General features: G+C 41.4%; 1 protein-coding gene and 4 non-coding genes across 8 annotated transcripts in view; 4 read left to right on the top strand and 1 right to left on the bottom strand.

Annotated features, from left to right (window-relative positions):
* LOC146579744 (actin-binding protein WASF3) overlaps nucleotides 1-24310 on the bottom strand; it is a 59778-nt gene that overhangs the window by 26320 nt on the left and 9148 nt on the right. For 2 of the 4 annotated variants that reach the window (XM_085264562.1, XM_085264587.1), the window contains exon 2: nucleotides 2576-2720. In XM_085264562.1, the coding sequence (XP_085120688.1) occupies nucleotides 2576-2708 (133 nt within the window). In that variant the 5' untranslated portion in view covers nucleotides 2709-2720. Of the gene's footprint in view, nucleotides 1-2575; nucleotides 2721-2887; nucleotides 2985-10028; nucleotides 10045-24310 lie in introns of those variants that run through there. The other 2 variants (XM_085264580.1, XM_085264571.1) reach the window with 2 other exon arrangements.
* trnak-cuu (transfer RNA lysine (anticodon CUU)) lies at nucleotides 17392-17464 on the top strand. Its single transcript has one exon. It is a non-coding gene; the product is annotated as a tRNA-Lys (tRNA).
* trnak-cuu (transfer RNA lysine (anticodon CUU)) lies at nucleotides 17874-17946 on the top strand. The gene has a single exon. It is a non-coding gene; the product is annotated as a tRNA-Lys (tRNA).
* Nucleotides 19206-19278, top strand: trnak-cuu (transfer RNA lysine (anticodon CUU)). Its single transcript has one exon. It is a non-coding gene; the product is annotated as a tRNA-Lys (tRNA).
* trnak-cuu (transfer RNA lysine (anticodon CUU)) lies at nucleotides 19677-19749 on the top strand. The gene has a single exon. It is a non-coding gene; the product is annotated as a tRNA-Lys (tRNA).

The raw sequence follows: 24310 nt of genomic DNA, 5'->3' as shown, positions 1-24310 counted from the left end.
CTTCTGTACAAACAACTGCGGTTGCCGTTCATCTAGAGCTGGGCGATATGAGATTTTTTCATATCACGATATGTTTTTTTCATTTCAGGCGATAACGATATCTATCACGATATAAGCCAAATAACTATATTTGTAAGATTTAAATGTGCCGTTGCTCACAAGTAAAATGTGAAATAATCAGCAGCTTGTTTTTATTTAAATATTTATTTCCCATAATAAGTTCAACAGGGTAGATGTACTTAAGGAACATGAGACTTTTTCAGATAAATAAAGGCAAATATTGCAAACTACACAAAAGGCAGCCACTAAAGCGTTTAAGTTTCAAAATAGAACAAACAAAACAGACTAAATTGTCAATTCCACTTAGAAACAAAATATTAATTCTAAAAATAAATCTTAGTTTGTTTTACAGAAGAACAGACAAAACTGACTAACTTTTGTCAATATCAAATAAACTGAGAACTAAAAGGAAATTCTCAATCTCTCCTTGTTGTATAGCTGAGCTTTTCAAACAGTTTTAACAGTTACTTTAGTCTGACAAAAGCTGAATGACGAATTAGCGCTTCCAGTCAGAGACTGAGGCTACGTCCACGCGTACACGGGTATTTTTGAAAACGGAGATTTTCCGTTTTCGTTTTAAAAAATAATCCCGTCCACACATAAAGGCAGAAATGAAGGAAAACGCTGCTATGAACATGCCAAAGCAGCAGGTGGCGCTAGATTCCTAACCGTGCAGAAATGTTGGCCAATCAGAAGTCTAGAAGCCTCGGTGGGAAAAAGTAAACAAAGCTGCGGCATAGAAGCAGAACCGAGTCGTATGTGTGGAGGGACAGTAACTGTGTGTATATGTAAGCATTTAAACACTGCAGAGAGTAGAATTAACAGTAACAGTATTGTAGAAATTCATTTCACCGAAACAATAACGTGGTGCACAGTGTGACGCATGCACCAGTTTATTGTATTTCCAGACTTGCTTTCGGCACAATTTACAGTGAACGCTACTCTGTTTTTGTCAGACTTGAAATAGCCGAAATACCTTCACACTACGGAACTTCTATGGCTCTTCCGTTTGACAATCTCTCCGGCATTGGAACCATCATCTGTTTTCTCTTCGGTCACGCTCGGTTGATTTTTCTAGTCGGCACACTCATTTCCTCCATTACGCGCTGGCTGCTTCGCAAACAAACACACGTGCGGCTTGGCACTTGTGCTGTACGTAACAAGTCACGCGACGTGACGCTGCGGCTGTGATTGGTTCGGCTCTGCGCTACTTAATTTGGATTGGCTGAACTTTTTTTTTTTTTTTTTTTAAGAGGACAAGAGCGGCGAGGTCTATCGCGATAGCTTAATTTCTCTATCGAGTAAAAGTTATATCGCGATACATATCGTTATCGTTCTATCGCCCAGCTCTACGTTCATTTGTAGTGAGTGTAGGCTTCCAGTTCACTGTTTAGCTCAGCTGTCGATATGTGCAAAACTTTGTGAAATGAGCTGATGAGTCAGTGTGGTGAGTTGCTGAGGATATACTGAACTTCTCTGTTGGTCAGAGCTTCTATTTTTGCTGCTGTTAGCCGCTGTTAGCCGCTGTTAGCCGCTGTTAGCCGGTTAGCCAGCAGCTAAACTTTCTTTGAAGTGGATTTAATTTTGCTTAACTTTGACACTTATGAAATGAAAATGTAATCAAACTGTTTATCAGAGGAAAAGTATGAATTTTAGGATACTCAAACTTAGCATAGCATTAGCTGGTAGCTGCTGTTGTTTAGCTTTGTTGTAGTCAGCTGTTTGGAGAGTGGAAGGATGATATGTCTAACCTGCTAACAATAAGTAATTGTTTCAATATTGGGAATAAATAAGCATGTTTATGCATATTTTTTGTGTTACAGCTATGACTTCAATTCAAGAGCTAAGGCTTGGAGTGAGGAGCAAGATGAAGTTTTATCCAGATTCCAACGGTGATGTATATTTCCTTTATGTTTTCTTCTGCTTCTTTGTTTAAGCGGACCCCTTCATATAATAAAACATAGGTATGACCTTCATATGTTGAAGGTGCAGACATGGTGCCTCCACAGTACAGTTCTCTTCTCCTCCGCCTACATCTGTACTACATACTACATCTGTAGCCGTTCTCTAGCCACTTACACACAATGCGTTTATGTGCAGCGGTTGATTTCCATCTTAACCACTGTATTCAAGAGATTTATGAGTACAACATTTTTTTTCTGTTAAATAACCTCAACAAAATGACTGACTGCAACTTTGAGTATTGAGTATCTTCAGTAGGGCTGATTCAGTGAATGCTGGATAAACCAAGGCTACAGAACAGGGTTTACTGACCAACCCCAAAAAACTGCCTGGCTTGTGTCAGCAGTGCATTTTTCTTTAAAAGAGGAAATAATGTTACAAAATAGTTTTTTTAAATAAAAAGCTCCTCCCCCCTCCAAAAAAAAGAGCACCAAACCGTGCATCATATCAGATCATGCTAAAGACTCATGCTAGCATGTTAATGCTAAAATGTCGGAATGAAAACTACGTGAATGTTACAGGATGTTCTTGTGCTGAACTACAGTATACTTACTTAGACTGCCCAGCTGCTTGATGATGGCTGCCAGTGTAGTGTTGGTGACGCACTCCAGCTCACTAGTCACCCCATCTGGCAGCGCTCCACGGCACAAGTGCCGGGGCTCAATGTTCCTCTTCACCAACGGCATGCTGGTCTATACCTGAAGAAGACATTGAGACAAGGAGAGAGAGAGAGAGAGAGAGAGAGAGAGAGGTAAATTGTTATGCGATTTTCACTTGAAACATTGATTCGATTTCTACTAATGTTTAAATACATGACATCCTCGAAATGAGTTTACATCTCCAAAGCCGCCGGCTAACAGCTCACCTGTAGTCTGCAGAATATCTTCTAACATCAGCCAATATGCTGTTGCTCTTTATTTAAATCCCCCTTTGGGAAACACAGCTAACATCACAGCCACGTCCTGGCAGACAAGGAAGAAAGAAGGAAAGCTAAGGAAAAAAAATGGGTTGATGTTCAGCTGTGATTGCTGATGGAAACGGAGGTGTCATGTCTGCCGCGGGGCACAGTCACTCATCACGCTGCTTAATGTCAGTGCTGCTGGAATGAGCCAAGAGCCCAATGAGCCAGAAAGAAGTTTTTAAATGGTGCTAACGAGCAGCAACCGTGGTCAGAGAAGCCACGAGAGAAAGACGGAGTGACAGAAGGAGAGACGAGCTGAATATGAAAGAGGAGAGAACAGACAGGATGTCAGGGCACGTCACGAAGAAGAGCTACATATACTGCAGATCCTGTCCTGTATGATGAAGAAAGCCAGATGTCTTTGTGCCGAGTGAAATGGGAAAAACCCAGATATATGGGAGTCAATGTAATTTAAAAAATGTGTAAGTCTATTACAGTTAGTAACAGAAAGTAACAATAACAGAAAGTAACAATAACAGAAAGTAACGCTATATCATAGAGCTGGGCGATATGAGATTTTTTCATATCACGATATGTTTTTTCATTTCAGGCGATAACGATATCTATCACGATATAAGCCAAATAACTATATTTGTAAGATTTAAATGTGCCGTTGCTCACAAGTAAAATGTGAAATAATCAGCAGCTTGTTTTTATTTAAATATTTATTTCCCATAATAAGTTCAACAGGGTAGATGTACTTAAGGAACATGAGACTTTTTCAGATAAATAAAGGCAAATATTACAAACTACACAAAAGGCAGCCGCTAAAGCGTTTAAGTTTCAAAATAGAACAAACGAAACAAACTACTAAATTGTCAATTCCACTTAGAAACAAAATATTAATTCTAAAAATAAATCTTAGTTTGTTTTACAGAAGAACAGACAAAACTGACTAACTTTTGTCAATATCAAATAAACTGAGAACTAAAAGGAAATTCTCAATCTCTCCTTGTTGTATAGCTGAGCTTTTCAAACAGTTTTAACAGTTACTTCAGTCTGACAAAAGCCGAATGACGAATTAGCGCTTCCAGTCAGAGACTGAGGCTACGTCCACACGTACACGGGTATTTTTGAAAACGGAGATTTTCCGTTTTCGTTTTAAAAAATAATCCCGTCCACACATAAAGGCAGAAATGAAGGAAAACGCTGCTATGAACATGCCAAAGCAGCAGGTGGCGCTAGATTCCTAACCGTGCAGAAATGTTGGCCAATCAGAAGTCTAGAAGCCTCGGTGGGAAAAAGTAAACAAAGCTGCGGCATAGAAGCAGAAACGAGTCGTATGTGTGGAGGGACAGTAACTGTGTGTATATGTAAGCATTTAAACACTGCAGAGAGTAGAATTAACAGTATTGTAGAAATTCATTTCACCGAAACAATAACGTGGCGCACAGTGTGACGCATGCACCAGTTCATTGTATTTCCAGACTTGCTTTCGGCACAATTTACAGTGCACGCTACTCTGGTTTTTGTCAGACTTGAAATAGCCGAAATACCGTCACACTACGGACCTTCTTTGGCTCTTCCGTTCAACAATCTCTCCGGCGTTGGAACCATCATCTGTTTTCTCTTCGGTCACGCTCGGTTGATTTTTCTAGTCGGCACACTCATTTCCTCCATTACCCGGGCGGTACGGTGGCTGGCTGCTTCCCAAACAAATACACATGTGCGGCTTGGCACTTGTGCTATACGTAACAAGTCACGTGACGTGACGCTGCGGCTGTGATTGGTTCGGCTCTGCGCTACTTAATTTGGATTGGCTGACCTTTTTTTTTTTTTTTTTTTTTTTTTTTAAGAGGACAAGAGCGGCGAGGTCTATCGCGATAGATTAATTTCTCTATCGAGTAAAAGTTATATCGCGATACATATCGTTATCGTTCTATCGCCCAGCTCTACTATATCATCATATGAAAAGTTCTGTTTTTGCTTCACTATTGCACATAGTTGTGATATAGGACTTAATGAAGAATCACACAGTATGAACAACCTTAAAGCCTCTTAAGAATAAATTAGTGCCAAAAAGACATGAGAGACGACTGACTGGGGAACAAGAGAATAAACACGAGGGCAGAACTAGAACTACGTCCACACGTACACAGGTGTTTTCAAAGACTCCATTTTTGCGTTTAAGTGTGGTCGAGGAAAACTGAGATTTAGTCTCGCAACGTCACAGGTGTGCGCCGTTCTTGACGTCACGCTGTCCGCCACGTTATTGTTTACATAAATTACTGCAGTGGCAGATAGAGATAAGATACTTTTCCACGCTTACATACACATGCGCAGTTACTGTCCTTCTATTTAGAAAGACAGAGGCATCAGAGTGAACTACGGACGTGGCTTCTACATTAAATGCTGACGTCGGTCTTGAATAAATTTACTTTCTTAAATTAAATGTATGTATTTTGTATGCATTTTGTTCATTCCTAAGTTGTGAGTCTACACCAGCGGTCCCCAACCCCCGGGCCTCGGACCGGTCCCTGAGTCGTTTGGTACCGGGCCGCAAGAGTTGAGGCTCAGGTGTGAAATGTATGGTTTTCAGGGTTTTTATTGGTTTTCAGCGTTATTTTGTTATCGTTTTGATTGTTAACTCGGTTTTCCTGGGTCTTTTCACGTGTGTTATGAATAAATCTTCTTTTTTTCTGTACCGGTACTAGTTTTATTTTGTTGTATTTATCCGCGACACCTCACAGGCCGGTCCGTGAAAATATTGTCGGGCATAAACCGGTCCGTGGCGCAAAAAAGGTTGGGGACCGCTGGTCTACACCAACCAAAATAATGCCTTTAGTTAATAACATCTGAAATGATGAAGGCACTTGAAAAGTAACACAAAATTATCTGCCTTTCCAGAAAAACAAAAACGTAAAGTTTTTGTGAGTGTACAAAACCCTGTGTACTCTTTCCCAGGCTTCTAGACTTCTGATTGGCCAACATTTCGTTTTTAGCGTTTACATGTGGACTGAGATATTTGTTCAAAACTGCACGTTTGGACGGGCTTTTCCAGTTTTCAAAAATACCTGCGTACATGTGGACGTAGCCTAAAACTGAGACCTAGAAATCACAAACCCAGAGGAACTGGAGAGCTACAATTACAAAACAGCAACCAAAACACCAGCAGTCATAAAGCAAGATGAAAGCAACGATTCATAATAATAATAATACAAAAATCAAAGCACTGGGCCACCAACCCAGGACCGTGACTCCAATATCTGTTGTTCAACTGTGTTTTTTGATATAACTGTTCAGCTCTTGCACACCTGTAGACTGTACTGATAATCTGTAAACAGATTATGCAACTTTGGAAAAGAATAGCGGATATTTAACATGAAAATGGGACGTGTCAGTCGTTTACTTGAACATAAAAACAGACTGACAATCCAGAACAACCAACCGCACAAACACACAGAATGATTATTATGATCAGTCAAACAAAACAAACCAACCAAGTGACCAGCCAACAAACAAGAAGAAAGAATAATCAACCAGACAACCAATCAAATAACCAAAAAACAAACTAACCAAAGAGACCAACCAGACCAATCAACCAACTGCCCAGTCATTCAAACAAGAAGACAGATTAATCAACCAGACAACCAACCAGAAAAGAGCCAACTGGCCCAACGAACCATAACAGTCTTAAAATGAAATATAAAAAGGGAGTTAGGAGATTTGAACTTCCTTCTCAAAGATTATCACATTATTGACCAAATGGGATCCAACATGCTTTAACAGCACAGTCTCATTTGGCCCAACTCTTCCAAAGAGGCTGTCATGAGAGCGGTGAAGAAAGACAGAAAGAAAAGTTGGAAAATAAGTGTGACAGAGCTCCCGACAGAGTCAAACACGTGAGAGGAAGCTGCTTGGCTTTTCTCCATTTGCAGTGAACTCTCAATGTGGGACACGCTTGTTATTTTTGGGCCAGGGTTTTGTGCAAGTCTGTGTGTATTCATATGTGCGTATATGGCATCTGTGTATGGTGTGTATTTTCCCAAAGTGTGCACACTGGAGTGTGTGTCCGTACAGTATGTAGATGTGGGAGGAGTGTGTTTTCCCAGGTCAGCGCTCTGCTGTTATTGCGCTGCCTCCCACAGTTCTAATATATTCAACGACACAATCAACAGTACTAAGGCGAGACAATGGAGGTAAACAAAAACACTGGCAGAAAGGGTGAATCTGTGAGTCTGTGATGCAAACTTTATCTTGATGACGGCGTACGTGATAATCCCACTTTGGTGCCTCAACCCTGAAATCGATTTCTACACTTGTAAGACACTAAACGTGTATTTGTTCACATGCTCCTTAATTTGTTTGTCCTGCCTGAAACTCACATGCCAACTTTAATAAAAACTGACTGGTTTGTCCTCTTTATGTCTCTCACACACTCTTCCGCCCTTCCTCCTTCTAATAGCTTCTGACATTCAATTACACAAACCACCTCAGATTGTGCCGCCGGCTCGTCGTGAGAGTGCGAGCGAGCGTCCCTACCAGTGCGTGGGTGAGCCAGTATCGACCTCCCCCTCCTCCAGCTGTTGTAAATAATCTAACACTCTGGGTATTTAATAATACATATGCACTCCTCCTCATCCTCCTGAAGCTGCTCTTCATCTCAGATTTGTCTCATCTGTCGGAGTCCTCCCTCCTCGACTTTTCCCCGCATTCCTGCCTGTTTTCTCGCTCTCCATCTCCTCTCCATCTCATTAATAAACCAGTAATGGTGAATATCTCTTCCTCTGACTCCCCAGTGTCCAACACCGAGTGAGTTTCCCCCAATCTCTGCGTGTGCTTTTAAACTGGTAAGTGTGTGTTCGGTGCAGGATAAGACTGCAGTGAGGCTGAGTGTGCACGTGTGAGTGTGTGTGTGAGTGTGTGTGCAACATTTGAAGGTCTGCTAGCTTCAGATGTTAACACAAGTTGACATACATGAAATATGTGGCTCCTGTGTGTGTCTGATACACAGTCGCAGACACACACTGACTGTATTTGACCCAAAGGCCTCAACCCACAAGTGACTTCAGGTCAGCTGTGGGGATAAATACCATCAGTGTGGCGTGTTACACCATCAACAGGGAGAATAAACAAAAGATTTCTTTACTGTACATGTATGAGTGAATATGTATCTATCTATATGTATCTATCAGTCTTGCTCTTTCTGTTGAGGTTTGGCAGACATGTGACTAACCACGTCAGGCTGATTTGCTGTTTTGGACTTATTGTGTAGGGTCATTAAATAAAGCTGTTATCAGTACATCTCTGACTTGCTCACTGTTTATAGGTCAACAGGTTCACGTCTTTTAAATGCTCCTACGATCCGCACGCTGAGGCTCCGTTTAGTTACTGCGCTCCTGTTCTTTGGAAAAAGCTGCCTGCTGACCTGAAATCAGTTCCATTTGTGCTAACATTCAACGACAGACTCAAAAACTTTGTTGTTCACACACACCTACAATCATCAGTGTTTGTGTGGTGTTTTATTAAGTAAATACGTTTTATTTTGCTGTGTTAACTTCCTTTGAAGACATGTGTTACATAAATAAAATTCCCATTGCCATCTGGGAACTACTGCTCATAAGGGAAAAATCCTTATTCCCTGAGTAGTAACAAGTGGTCGCTGCAGGCTGAAACCAGGTGAAGGGAAAACGACTGCCAAAGGACTACAGACTGGTCGGTAACCCCTGACAACCACCTGTCACTAGGGAAAATGTGTATTCCCCAACTGATTGTGCAAACCTGCTTTGGTTGCGAGCATATTGCTGTGGTAGTCTAAACACTGTGCAGCTTCTCTCTGAGCTGCAGTGAAACTGAAAAACGCAAAACAAACCAGAAACAGAAGGTTCACCTGCAAAGCTGTGCAGCAGCCAACATGTTTCTGCATGCAGCTCTTACATTGAAGGTGACACTTCTCCGTTTCAGGTTTTTAACTTTTGCTAGTGGTCAGATAGTAGTTAGTCAGCATTTGCAACCAACCACAACTGCTGCCAACTAGTTGGGAAATACAGATGCTTCCCTAGAAACAAACAGTTGAATAATATAACTGTCCTTTACTCTGCTGTAACTGTTGCTAAAGTAAAGACAGTTTAGCGGTTCGGGATGGGGCAACTATCCAGAAGTTGAGGAGATGAGCGATGAGAAAGCCTGTGCTTTCAAAGATCAAAGATAATTAGCTTATATCAAATTACAAAACTGTTCCATCTGTAGGTCAACATTATTGGGCAGTAACGACAAGGCAGCAGTATCCTGAAATTATTACATGACTTCAACCCATTTTCTGAAAAGTTTAGATGACCCATCATCGATAACATGGGCTGCTTTAAAGGGGCTGATGGGATTTGTCTTTGTGTAATGAAAAGGTCACACTAGTTTACCAGCAACCACACTGACCCAAAAACCAAAACGACACAATAGAAACAACCGCGGCACAGAAGACCTCTGCCAGGGCGTTTCAGTCCTACGAAGATGCGTTCAGGCACGACTGCGAGTTTGGATTGATTGATTGATTGATTGATTGAATCTTTATTTTGAACATGTTGAAAAAGTATATAAAAAAAAAAAATAGAATTAAAAGAGACAAATGAACAAAGCAAACAAAAGGAAAACGAGCAACCACAACTCCAAATAACGTCCATGTTCAAAAAGGAGCAGGAAGAAGCATAAGCTTATTTAATCCCACCCCTTTTCCACTATCTAGTATCAATAGACTACAGAAATACCTCCTTGTAATTACATTATATGTTATGTGTAATTTTTTTTTTTTTTTTTAATATATACACATATATGTTTCTATCTATCCATACCTACGTATATACACACATACGCACATATACACATTTTCAATAACCCCATTAACACCTGAAGGATACACAACCTACAATTTTATATATATTTAATATATATATATATATATTTAATATATATATATATATATATATATATATATATATATATATATATATATATATATATATATATATATATATATATATATATATATATATATTTATTTTATATATATATATATATATATATATATATATATATATATATATATACATACCTCGGGCTGTGGGTGGACAATAAACTGGACTGGTCATGCAACACAGAGCACCTGTATAAAAAAGCCCAAAGCCGACTGTACTTCCTCAGGAGGCTGAGGTCTTTTAACATCTGCAGGAAGCTCCTGAGGATGTTCTTCCAGTTGGTGGTTGCTGGAGTACTTTTCTATGCTGTGGTGTGCTGGGGGAGCAGCACAGCAAAGAAGGACTCATCCAGGCTGGAAAAACTGATCAGGAGGGCTAGCTCTGTGGTCGGCATGAAGCTGGACACTCTGGTGACAGTGGCAGAGAAAAGGACATTAAAGAAACTGATGGACATTATGGACAATGCCAGGCATCCTCTGCACACGGCCATAAACAATCAGAAGAGTCTGTTCAGTGACAGGTTGCTTCTCCCAAAGACAAGAACTAACAGACTTAAAAACTCCTTTGTCCCACACGCCATCAAACTGTTTAACTCCTCTCTGGAGGGGAGAGGGAGGGGAAACAGGAGGACAAAGGAGGGAACAACTAAGCTGTAGTGCCTCTTCACCTCACTGTGCAATACCTTTTGTGCAATACTTTTGTAAATAGTCAACGGTGCAATAGACTCAATACTTGAAATGTGCAATTCACTTGTATTTTTATTTTTATTCCTATTTATTCTATTTATCCCCTTTGTATATTTTATTTATATTGTCTCTGTATTTATATATATGTGTGTGTGTATAACTCTGTAACTTCTGTCGGTGCTGTGCTTTTTTGGAAATCGAATTTCCCAGAGGAACCCACCCGAGGGATTAATAAAGTTCTATCTTATCTTATCTTATATACATACACACATACATACACACACATACACACATATATATATATACATATATATATATATATATATACATACACATACATATACACATATATATATATACATACATACATACACATACATACACACATATATATATATACATACACATACATATACACATATATATATATATACATACATACATACATACATATACACATACATATATACCCATACCAACAAACCCGTGCATGCGCACACACATGAAAATATTAGACAAGAACACCCTATCAAATCTCTACCTGGATTAAATGACTTTAAACATCTCAAGAGTTTCTGGGACTGTAGGGCACAGAGGGAAAGAGAAAATTAGCATGACAAGAAGAAGGAGGAAGAAGAAGAGGAAGAGGAGGAAAAAAGTATGTCGGTGAGCCATGGGAGTGTTGCCACGGCAACGTGGCGAGGACTCCGCTCTGCTGTTGAAAAGTGGAACTTGGCACGACTCCCAAAATAGTAGGAAAGAGAAAGAAGGGGACAGGACGAGACGGAGAAAGAGGGGGGAAAAGAGGACGGGAGAGAGAGGAAGACGGTTAGAGTTAGAGGAGAAACTCTGACATGACAGACTCCACAAGGATTTACTCCACTCTGACGCTGGTGCTGATACAGCGCAGGAGGATTTGTGACAGGATGAAAGATGTCTGAGGACTCTGCGGAGACGAGCTGGGGTCGTGTGAATCACCCCACACTAGGCTGCTGCCTTTTGGTGCCTTAAAAGAAAGGAGTCCTAGGACGTCCTCTGAACTCATTTCCTCACTTCATGACACTTCTACTACTAGCCAAAACAGCTCAAACTGTAGGAAAGTCAAGTATGAAATTACTTGACAGAGATCTTGAGATAAAAAATGGCTAACAGCTATTTGCTATGATTCTTGCTATGATCACCGGGTTAGAGAAGAAGACACAGCTAAATATGAAGCTGCAGCCTGGACAGGAAAACTGGAAACCACATCCACCCATGAGCTCATTCAAAGCTCATTTCATACAAAATTAGTGGCACATAAACAGACTTTCTAGTTTTACCAGGACTGACAGACATGTGATTTTCATGCCTCTTGTGTCATTAAACACATCACTTTAAAGGTCTTTAGAAACAGCGAATCGGCAGCATTTATCAGGATCTATCCTAGTTCAACCTGAGCCTTTCAAGGAGGAATACTCAAAAGCATCAGTGCACACACAACAGTGACGTTCAGAAAGTCAAAATCCTGCTTTTCATTAGGAAACAAACTGTTGTAACCATCTAACGTGCAGAGCTACAAGACTGTGAAACGATGCTCCTGTAGGAACCACGAGTCCACCCTGCTCTACCCACAATCCTAAACTGAAACAGCAACACCGCCAATTGGTGGAATTCACTGTTACCATGGAAACTTCTGTTTAAACCTGCAAACGTCCTGTTGTTTAGTGAGCCAAAGCATCAAAAAGCTTGTGAGGAGTGATTGTACTGTACCATACTGGCAACCACACACACAAACTCCAAAATACATTCAAATTTCTTATTTTTTAACGTTATTATGAACCGTATAATCACTACAGTGATGAAAATAAGGTTCACTGTGGAATCAGGATTTATGGGATGAGCAGCTTCTTCACTGTTAAGATTAATCATCTACAGTTTTGCACAGTCGCTGTTTTTTTCTCCTTTATTTTTTTTTAAACTCTTAACATCAGGACTATTAGAAAAGGGAAAACAGATTAAAATTAATTAAATAAATGCATTTAAAAGTTGCCAATTTCTGGTTAAAAAGCCTTGTTATTCATCCACAACTTTTCTAGCACTATAAAGCACTGAAATCCCTTCATGCTACAAGCCCCAGTCCCTCACTGGCACAGCGGTCCTTACTGTATACATGCAGCGCTTTTAACCTTTGCACTGGGGGAATTTTGTCTGTTCAGTATCTCGCACAAAGACACAATGATGAACCACCGAGCTGCCGAGCCAAGACTGTCCCGAAGCGTCAGGCTAATGTTAAGACATTAAAAGCCGAGCTGCTGAGCTGCACACAAGTAAAGATCCCAGATGTGATATTTGCATTACAGGATCTGCTTTCTGACCAACCGAGCTCTTTGGACACCCGCTGCAGGTCCACTGACATGTCTCCCTTTTCTGTATCTCCAACACGTCATCCTCCTCATGTTTAGATGGTTGAGGGCTAACTTACAGCTATCCTCAGATAAGACTTTATCCTTCTGATCCAAAGCTGAGTGGAGCCCGTTTGCAAGGAGGAGCAGAGACCCCCCCCCCCTCCTAGTTTGTGTGTTGCACCCAAACATCTTCCCAGGAGATAAACCAATCGATTTTGTTTAGCCTCTGCACAGAAATGAAACGACAATTTGTTTTTACTCTAAAATGATTTGCATATTTAATTTGGAAGCTGCAGCAGTTTCATTTTGATTTAAACTGACAGACGGGCAGATAAAGAGGAGATGGTATTAATTACTGTCCTCAACCAAACTCATCATTCCTGCAGGCAGTCAGTCAGCTAATGCTATTACTGCTCCGTCTGCTCAGCCAGGCGCACACACACAGACACACACTTGTCCTGCTGTGCTACACCCCGCCTGGTCTGCCTCAGTCAGTTCTGAGAAGGGTTAGCAACCTGTCTCCACCCCCTTTGCCCTCCCTCCTAGTGATGGGATTTCCGGCTCTTTTTAGAGATCCGGCTCTTTCGGTTCGGCTCACTAAAAAGAGCCGGCTCTTTCGGCTCCGAACCGGCTCTTCAGGTTGTTTTGTTGCTTTAATTAATTTATTATTAACAATAATATAAAATTATGCACAAAAGGAATTACTAACATAAAAACAAGTGGTTTTATTTATATATGTTTATATATAAATATATGCGGTGGCCCCTAGAGACAAAACACGTACAAACTCCAAAACACATTTCTAGCATGAACTGAACTTCCAAAGCCGAGCTACTAGATCACTTAAATTACACAATTGAAAGCATGTGTGTATTGTTTGTGTATTTATACACAGGCACTCATATATATATTCAAATAATTTTAAAAAAAGTTCATTTACCTGTTATTACCACACACCAAATCCGGTCGTTGGTACTTGCTGGCTTGTGTAGCCACAAGATAACAAAGGCTCAACACTGCGCCCAGCATCCTGGAGCACTTCTGTTGTCTTTTGTACGTGTTTTGAGTTTTTATGTGCTTCTGAGTTTTTACGTGCTTCGGAGTTTGTACGTGTTTTTACGTGTTTTGGAGTTTTTACGTGTTTTGGAGTTTGTACGTGTTTTTACGTGTTTTGGAGTTTGTACATGCTTCAGAGTTCGTACGTGATTTGAAGTTTGTATGTGCTTTGTCTCTAGGGGCCACCGTAAATATACTTTTATTTATTCACTCCACATAAAATGTAATAAATAAATCATATAATACAAAAATCAACTATTCACATTTCAAGTTTTAACTATTTAAATTTTCAGCTTTTTCCTTTCACAAATTTAAAGTGAAAAGAACACAAAACACTGCAAACCACAACACAATTAAATATAAATTATAATATGAAAACTAAAAGAACATGCATATTCTCTGTCATATGGACCTGCATGAATAAACTTTCTCAATCCTTTATCATCTGCAACTGAAAATAGTTGTGGATGATTACTATACCTTTCTAATGTTGTTGTCCCTGCCTCTCTTTCTCTCTCTCTGGCTCTGTTCCTGTGCTACGGAGTGTAACTACCGCCCCTCCCCCCTCTGCCCATCATAAAGCACAAGGCTCGCGTGCAGAGTGAAGCGGAAAAAAAGTGCGAGAGAGAGGCTGAGAGAAAAAAAAAAAAAAAGAAAACCCACGTGACGGCTCGCGATAAGGAGCCGGCTCGCGTCGTTCACGTCAAAGAGCCGGCTCTAAGAGCCATTTCGTTCGCGAACGACCCATCACTACTCCCTCCACTACCGCGCTCCACAGGAGCCACCTGTATAAGCACAGCTAATTAGCTTTGTGCAGTAACTAATGGAAACGACCAGCACTGATTCGATCTAACGATATAATTAGAACACTTACTGGGCTAAGTTAAGAGTCCCATTTGCGCGACAGCTAGCTGGTTCTGCATAATGTCACCATGCGCATGCATGTGACTTTAAAGAACATCAGCCACGCAGTCACGTCTATGATTAGCAGACTAATGGAGTGGGAAATTTAAAAGCATGTGGGGTCCTTTCCTTGATGCACTTCAAAATTTATAAGAATCTTTCAGCAAACTCTCTTATGTCAGGCGTGGAAATACAGTGTGCAGGTCTAGGTGAAGTGACCTGGGTGGGAATGAATGGGATCATTTTGCAGGGATTATGTTATTTTTGTTAAATATTATAAGTATGTTTATATAAATTTTTTTTTCTCTATTTCACAGCCTTAAATGTACAGGCTAATTACCCCGAATGTACAGATCATCTGTAATCCTTTTCTTCTCTTTTTCTTTATATGTATAAAAGAAAAACTCTTAATAAAAAGATATTGTTTAAAATCCCACTAATGCTGCAGAAAGCAAGCCCGCATGGAGAAAATGTAACAGAAAGAATTTATATAAATATGACGCCAGAGCTGTTAAACAAAAATAATATTATCTGTCCTTAAATTTAAATTTCTTACAACTGAAGCCCAAGTAAATGTATAAATTTACAGAATATGTTCCGTTAGCTTAAAAGTACAAAAATTGTGTTTTGTTTTAAATGAACAGACAGTCAAAATATCATAAATTTCCATAGTAGACGGTGAAAAAACAGGAACATTCATTGTTTATTTACTTTGCTGTAGTATGAATGGCCATGAGGTATTTAGAAAAGCTGTAAAACATCTGAACCTGCCTAAAATTTATGCCCTCCTTCACATTTAGTGGGCCGATTCTGGACCCCAGGCCTTATTTTTGACACCACTGGGTGTAGCATAAGAGTTAAATTGCTCTCTGCAAAAATCCATACTTAGGATCTACAGGGTGGGCCATTTATATGGATACACAGTAATAACATGGGAATGGTTGGTGATATTAAAGTCCTGTCTGTGGCACATTAGTATATGTGAGGGGGCAAACTCCTCAAGATGGGTGGTGACCATGGTGGCCATTTAGAAGTCGGCCATCTTGGATACAACTTTTGTTTTTGCAATAGGAAGAGGGCCATGTGACACATCAAACTTATTGGTAATGTCACAAGAAAAACAATGGTGTGCTTGGTTTCAACGTAACTTTATTCTCAACCATTCCCATTTGATTACGGTGTATCCATATAAATGGCCCACCCTGTACCGTGAAACTACACTGAGATGAGCCTGCTTATAACACAAAGCAAATCAATAATATGCTGTTATGTTTTTTTGGATTACTCTCTACGAAAAAGTCTTGATCGTGAACTTAATGTCCACACTTAAGACTTGATTACTTGATAAGTGCTTATGAAAAGCTGGAGGCGAGTGGAGAGCAGCTTTTTGGAGCTGTTCAAAAAGTGCCTCATTCAAAGCCTGACAAGAAAAAAAGAGTTGTTATGTCATCGCCTCACAAGCGGATTAGTGTTTCATGGTGCATCCCTGTTCACGATGATGAAACAGAGAGGTTTTACAAACTGCCTCGATTAATTCTGCATGGCTGCACGGTACAAACCTCAAAGTGATTCACAGAGCAAGAAAACAATAAGAAAATAGAATATGCCTTCCACATGCTACCACAAACATCTCTGTGTTAAATGAATTGCGACCTGTGTCCTTTTATCTGTTGTGTAAAACATGCAGGCTGGTCCGAACAAGCGGTGCAGCTCATGTGAGAATGAAGAGGTGAAGATCGTGGCTGAGTGTTATGAGGGCGCGTGTTAATGTAAATGGATTAAAGTCCGGGCTAACAGCGGATTGTGTGTGCGGTGAATTCAAGTGTAAATTGAGGGAATGATTTGCATAAGCTCATATTTGTTACTTTTAATACTAACTCGTTAGTCTGCAGTCTTAAAATGTGCTAATTTGCAAAGCACCACCCTGACTGTGAAACAGTATGAAGACATGTTGTTTTAGAAGTGACAGCTCGTATATTGAACTGTAAACATAAGCACTCAAACATGAACCTGATTAAATCTGAAGGTTTTAACTGGGTCTTGTTCCAAAGTATGCAGTGAAAGACAATCCAACCACTCCCCATGAAGGCCGATCAATACCCACTACTGACATATTTATCGAGGTCCTCCTGGGCTGCAGATTTGTCAGCTCCACATCCATGAGGAGAATCTCCCGTTCCACCAGATCCCAAAGGTGCTGTGTTAGACTGAGATCTGGTGACTGTGGAGGCCACTTGAGTGCAGTGAACTCATTGTCATGGTCAAGAAACCAGTTTGAGATGATGTGAGCTTTGTGACATGGTGTGTTATCCTGCTGGAAGCAGCCATCAGAAGATGGTACACTGTGGTCATAAAGGGATGAACATGGTCAGCAACAATATCCAGGTAGGGGTTTAAACAATAGTTAACTTTAATTAAGTGGTACAGGGTGTGCGACGAAAATATCCCTCACACAGCCACTGCATGCAGAAGCCCGGCTAGCTCAGTCGGTAGAGCATGAGACTCTTAATCTCAGGGTCGTGGGTTCGAGCCCCACGTTGGGCGATATAGTTTTAGGTCAGAAATTACGAGGTTGCTCTCAGGTAAGAGTCTAACAACCCACGTGTACTGTTAGGTGAGCTCCAATCTAGTTGATCAATGGCAATGATAATTTGCATATTAACGATCAAGGAACTCACAGTCCGTTGTTCATTCAGTGGGCTGGTTTCAATCATTATGCAAATGTACTGTTACTAAGATTGGGGAAACCTGCAGTCGAAAGACGAAAGGATTTTCCCACTGAAAACGCTACGTCCAGATGAACAGAATCAACCTTTTGGGATCTACTTACCTGGATGATTGAGCATGCATCAAGACACTATGAAGTCTGACTTATTGTAGAAGGTCTTGCTTAGAAAGCAGTTCTTCCAGTTTGCAGAAGAGAAAGTTCCTTGGGAGGGCCACCCCAACACAAGCCTGGCTAGCTCAGTCGGTAGAGCATGAGACTCTTAATCTCAGGGTCGTGGGTTCGAGCCCCACGTTGGGCGATGCAGTTTTGGGTCAGAACTTAATATGACATTGCTCTCAGGTAAGAGTCCAACAGCCCCAGTGGGTTGAGAGGTCAGTTTCTATCTAGTTGATCAAATCTTACAATGCTGTGATTGCAGCCATTCCCCAACTCTCTGTGAATGGTACTCATGGCCATTGATCAGTGGGTTTTAGTCAGTGGTTGTTGATCAATGGTCATGAGAATTTGCATAATTATGATTAAGGAACTGACCTCCCAGCCCACTGTTCCTTCAGTGGGCTGGTTTCAGTCATTATGCAAATTTACTGTTTAGGGGAAACCTGCAGTCAGCTGAGACTGAAGAAGTCACTTGGATGAGTGACGAAACATTTCTCCCACTAAAAACGCTACGTCCAGATGAACAGAATCAATTTTTGGGATCTACTTACCTGGATGATTGAGCATGCATCAAGACACTATGAAGTCTGACTTATTGTAGAAGGTCTTACTCAGAAAGCAGTTCTTCCAGTTTGCAGAAGAGAAAGTTCCTTGGGAGGAATACTGATGAGAGGTGATTGTGGTTCAGGACTATCGACCTCCAGGAGCCTGAACTGTTAATACAAGGCAGCATAAATCCATATTTGCATGTTGTTTACACCAAATTCTGATCCTACCATCTGAATGTTGCAGCATAAAGCGAGACTCATCTAATTAGGAAAGGTTATTCCAATCTTCTGTCATGCAATTTTGATAAGCAAATGTGAAGTGTATCAGTTTCGTGCTTTTAGATGACAGGAGTGGCATCCAATGTGGTCTTCTGCTGCTGTAGCCCATCTGCTTCAAGGTTTGACAAGGTGTGCCTTCAGAGCTGGGTTCATTGTTCATGGTGTAGATTGAACTAGGTGCTGGAAACATCCCTCAGAGATTTGGGTCCATTTGGACATGACAGCATCTCACAGTTGCTGCAGATTTGTCAGCTCCACATCCATGAGGAGAATCTCCCGTTCCACCAGATCCCAAAGGTGCTGTGTTAGACTGAGATCTGGTGACTGTGGAGGCCACTTGAGTGCAGTGAACTCATTGTCATGGTCAAGAAACCAGTTTGAGATGATGTGAGCTTTGTGACATGGTGTGTTATCTTGCTGGAAGCAGCCATCAGAAGATGGTACACTGTGGTCATAAAGGGATGAACATGGTCAGCAACAATATCCAGGTAGGGGTTTAAACAATAGTTAACTTTAATTAAGTGGTACAGGGTGTGCGACGAAAATATCCCTCACACAGCCACTGCATGCAGAAGCCCGGCTAGCTCAGTCGGTAGAGCATGAGACTCTTAATCTCAGGGTCGTGGGTTCGAGCCCCACGTTGGGCGATATAGTTTTAGGTCAGAAATTACAAGGTTGCTCTCAGGTAAGAGTCTAACAACCCACGTGTACTGTTAGGTGAGCTCCAATCTAGTTGATCAATGGCAATGATAATTTGCATGTTAACGATCAAGGAACTCACAGTCCGTTGTTCATTCAGTGGGCTGGTTTCAATCATTATGCAAATGTACTGTTACTAAGATTGGGGAAACCTGCAGTCAGCTGAGACTGAAGAAGTTACTTGGATGAGTGATGAAAGGATTTTCCCACTGAAAACGCTACGTCCAGATGAACAGAATCAACCTTTTGGGATCTACTTACCTGGATGATTGAGGATGCATCAAGACACTATGAAGTCTGACTTATTGTAGAAGGTCTTACTCAGAAAGATTGAATGCCAATACAAGCCTGGCTAGCTCAGTCGGTAGAGCATGAGACTCTTAATCTCAGGGTCGTGGGTTCGAGCCCCATGTTGGGCGATGAATTTATGAGGTTTCTCTCAGGTGAGATTATAACAACCCACATGGGCTGAGAGGTCAGTTGGCAATGCGGTCTTGGCTCAACTGGTTCAAGGATGACACATGATGTGCGTGAATTCCTGTCAGCTTGTTGCATTCTTTCAATTCTCCTCTGCATTCTCGCTTGAACAATAACTTTTAACCCACTGGATGTTTTCTCCTTTTCAGACTTTCAGACTCATGATGACTGTGTGAGAAATCCCAGCAGACTAGCAGTTTGTGAATTACTCAGACCGACAACCATCCCACACTCAAAGTCACTTAAATCACCTTTCCTCCTCACTCTGACGCTCAGTTTGACCTTGAGTAGGCTGTCCTGATCATATCTACATGCCTTAAAGCAGTGCCATGTGATACGGCTCATTATTCAAGTGTTACGTCCCCTGGCTAGTCTAGGGGGTTGAAGGGACGAACATAAATGTGGATAGAGAAGGAGGAGCCAAGATGGTAAATTTAAAAGGTTTATTTAATACTGGTGATGGGACGTGGGTTCAGACCGAGGTGTAACGTCAGGGAGAGCCAAGGCCAACATAACAAACAAAACATCCCTGACGTAGAAATAAAAGAAACTTACCTAACTCCAAAGAAACAAAATATACAACCTATAACCATAACCTACCTAACAACACATAAACAGGAGAAAACAGGGTGTCAAAACAAAAGGCAGCTCTCCCCTACAAGCAGTCTGAACATGAAACAATAATGCTCACACAAAATACAAAGGCATGCAAGCCTGCACCAGTATGGCAACCAAAATGGCCGGAGGGCCCAGAAGCACAGCTCCACAGGCCTTAAATAGTGCTCTGCTGATTACCAATCAGCCGGACTCTGCACAGCATCCAATCAGGACAGAGGAGGTGGAGCCTGGACAAAACAAAGGGTTAATAGGGAGAAGAGACATCCTCCTGGGGGATGTAACATCAAGTTACCAAACAGGCGAATGGGTGTAGCTAATGAAGTGACCAAAACCTTGAACCTTGAATTCAGGGTTTAAGCACAAGTGACAGAAATTTTACAAAACTATTGCTTATTCACATTTAAAACAGTAAAGAGACCCATTATGTATAAAATCCATAGAGAAAGATATGTTGATGAACAGATGAACAATTTGTAAAACATGCCTTGAGTTCTTCTTATGGAGTTTGACCAATCAGAAATCTGAAATATTCCTGGAGCCACACGAAAACATCATAAACAACTCATTTTTCATGACTAAGATCATTTAACGTCTTTTTTCTGGATGAAGAAACATGCAGCTCTTCAGAACCTTGTGGAGCCAAGAAGCAAACACTAATATCTGTGTAATGTTAACAGCTAGGCTTGTACAGCCAAGCCTGATTGACAGTCTGGGAGCGCACAGCTATGACAACAGCAAAGCGAGCCAACACAGTGAAACAGAGCTAATGTTTTATTCTGAGTCAGGATTACTCTGGTTTTTGCTCTGCAGGCCTGGGAAGCTCTCAGTTTGGTGGAACGCCAAATGTCAGCTAACAAAAGGCATCCGCGAGTACGAAGCAGAACAAAGCACTAAATAATAAAACATTTACAAAACTATGTACAAACAAAATGAGTGGGACGAGTGTTGTATGAAAATCACGTGATAAAAGGCAGGCTCGATGCAAAGAAAAGAGCAGAAAAGTGTTTGTTTCTTATGTTGCATGAACCACACTGAATGTTAACAGCAGCGATGTCAGTTACAGCTTCATTTCTACCACCCCCAACCCCCAGCACGCTGACTCTTGCTTCCTTTCTCCTCCCCTCTTCCCTCATCCTTTAACTAACTGTATCCCTTACGCCCTCCCCCCCGCTCAGGCTCAGCTCTCTTTGATGTCTGCATTTGTTGATGCTCTTGGATGAGGAGCAATTCTGCAAAAACGATGTCAATTACAGCGGTAGCACACATGCACACCTTTTTTTTGCGCTAATCCTCACTAAAAACAAATAATGCAAAAGAGAGAAGAAGAGACGGGCGATTTAACGCTCTCTTTTTACTTCCTCTCCTTTTTTTTGCCCCCCTCCTTCTGTGAGAAGAACCAGCAGACTCTGTGGAGTTGTTGTCATGGTTTCTTGGGAAGCGTTTTCATTTTTTGGCGATCAGAGCAGGGCTGCGAGAGACAGAAGAGAGTTTACACCGAGGCGATCGAGTTTTGCGAGGGATCTCAGTCACTTCATTGTTTCCAGTGTCTGTGTGTGTGCCTACAGTACCTCTTAAGTGAGGCTGAATGCAGATGAGCTGTTATGAAACAGCTACTTTAAAGACAAAACATATCAGATAAACACCAAGTGCACACACTCCTGACTGTCCAGCAGCATTTGCAATAACATTCAGAATCAGGGTTCTGGCTCCGTTTCCTAAATTCATCATCCTTTTTTGCCACATGGATCATTTAAACAAAGAGACCATTTATGGTCAAATTGCTGGTCTGGATTTGAAAGATAAAGCTGAATCAATCCTAATATCCAGTCCTATTTATAACTGGTGAGCGGGCTGTGCACCCGGTTACTGCTCTCTCGCCCCTCTTCACAAACATGGCTGTGGAGGCCAACTGTGCAGTTTCTAAAGTGTGCAAATGCTCTGCCTTTTTACTCAGACTATAGATAAAAGATAAATGTATCCACTGTGATGAACATATTTTAAAGCCTTAATCTTTAAATTCTTCATGGACACATTTACATTTTATTTATTGTTTACTCTATTTAATTTGTAAAATATGTGTACACACACACACACACACACACGTAGAAAAATATTTAGTATACACATCCAGAAATGCATATACTATTATATATTGTACATATATTTATTAGTTTCAGATGTAGCCATTCTTGTATTTTGCTTGTTTACATTATTGTATTTTGCACAACTCTGTTGCTTGTGAAGCTCGCACACAAGAATTTCACTCACATGTGCTGTACCAATGTACCTGCACATGTGATGTGACAATAAAAGTGATTTGATTTGATTTGATTTGATTACATTCTTCAAGAGGGCGGAGCAGGCAGTTGTCAGCTAACACTAGCTAGCCTGGTAAGGCCTCAGGCACACAAGCCTAGGGACTGGAGGTTGGCAGGGAGAAAATGTGTGTTCCCTGAGCGGTTGGACAGTGGTTGCTGGCAGTTGCTAGGTTATTTAGATGCAACACCAAAAACCTCCCTGTGATTGCTTTGGTCACTGCCGCGGTTGTTTGCATGGAAGACGCCTCCTTGTCTGCGAGCACTCGCTAACTGCATGCCAAAATATGCAGACTGGGCAAGCTTTAGCTAATATTCACACACTGGTGTGTGCTCCTGTTGAGCAGTGTGTGAGTGTTACACAGAAAGCACTTAGGCAAGGAAAAAAGTGAATGGGAGAACGAGGCTTGTAGTACAAAGTGCTTTAAGTGCTCAAGCAGATGCAGTGCATTTACAGCCCTTTTCCCTACTGATTGGTGGTTACCACTAACAGGTCTCTAGGCGTGTGTGACTGCGTGACCGGGTCTTTAGTAATCAAATTCCATAGCGACCTCCAACCAATTGCCAACCAGTCTCTAGGCCTCAGTGACCTTGGGGAAAAGGGTAGTGCTTAACCGACACAACCCATACACCACAGCAGACACAGGTGTGGTGCATGAGGTAATGAACACTGCCTCAGTCTCTTGAGATTAGTGATCAGAAGAGGTTATAGAACCAAAAGCAAAACCAAAAACAAAAGCAAGCACCTATGCTAAGTAGATTACAGGCACAAAGCTTGTTAGATAACAAAAAAGCTACCGAGCAGCCTCGAGCTAAATCACACAGAAGTATGAAACAGAGAGAGGAGTGCTGCTTACACTACAGCTTTACTCATGCTCGCTGATCCCCAGCACAGCCGATCCCTGAAGTCCAGTTTGTATCTGGTGTGATTGCTGCACGTGGGTTGGGGTGTGGAGTCGGTAGCATTTGTACATGTTACAAATGTAGTGTGGTCACTAACCTTGCCCAAGCACGGACCTCAAAAACGTTCTTAACCGCACAATTTCTAAATAATTAACGTTTCTGTGCTCCGCCAGAGCGCTTCTTTAGAAACATGCGTGTGCATTAAAGACGAGGAGAGTGCGCGTGACAGGAAGGAGCTGAGATGCTGAAGCGAGATGGAGCGTGCTTGGGCCTGCATCGGAGACGGGGAGGAGGAGGGGCCAACTGTGCTCGGGCACGGTGCGAGGTAACCAGGCCTAGTATGAATTAACTATAAATCATTGAAGCTCTCACAGCAAATGATTGGTGTTGGAGCTGGATAGCAGAACTAGGACACCGCTGCAATCGGTGACAGCTGAAGGTGAGACAGAGGAGGAGAAGTGAGGATGGAATCAGCAACACATGAGGGGGAAGAGCGCAATGACCACAGCTGTAACAGCTTTCCTCACGGAGTCCTGCAGGGACTGCTTTAAAACTCCGTGGGGTGCATTAAGGAACTACCTGATTAACCCCTTAATAAATATAGAGAACAGTTATTCCAAAGATATGGCCACAGAATAGCAGATGCCAGTCGCTTCAGACACACAAT

Source organism: Mchenga conophoros, linkage group LG3 (assembly GCF_057382185.1).
Source record: "Mchenga conophoros isolate Kocher_MC1m ecotype Shallow Benthic linkage group LG3, M_conophoros_male_GT1.1, whole genome shotgun sequence".
NCBI classification, from domain to species: domain Eukaryota; kingdom Metazoa; phylum Chordata; class Actinopteri; order Cichliformes; family Cichlidae; genus Mchenga; species Mchenga conophoros.
The sequence above is the reverse complement of the archived record's forward strand: the minus strand, read 5'-3'. Positions and strand labels throughout refer to the sequence as shown.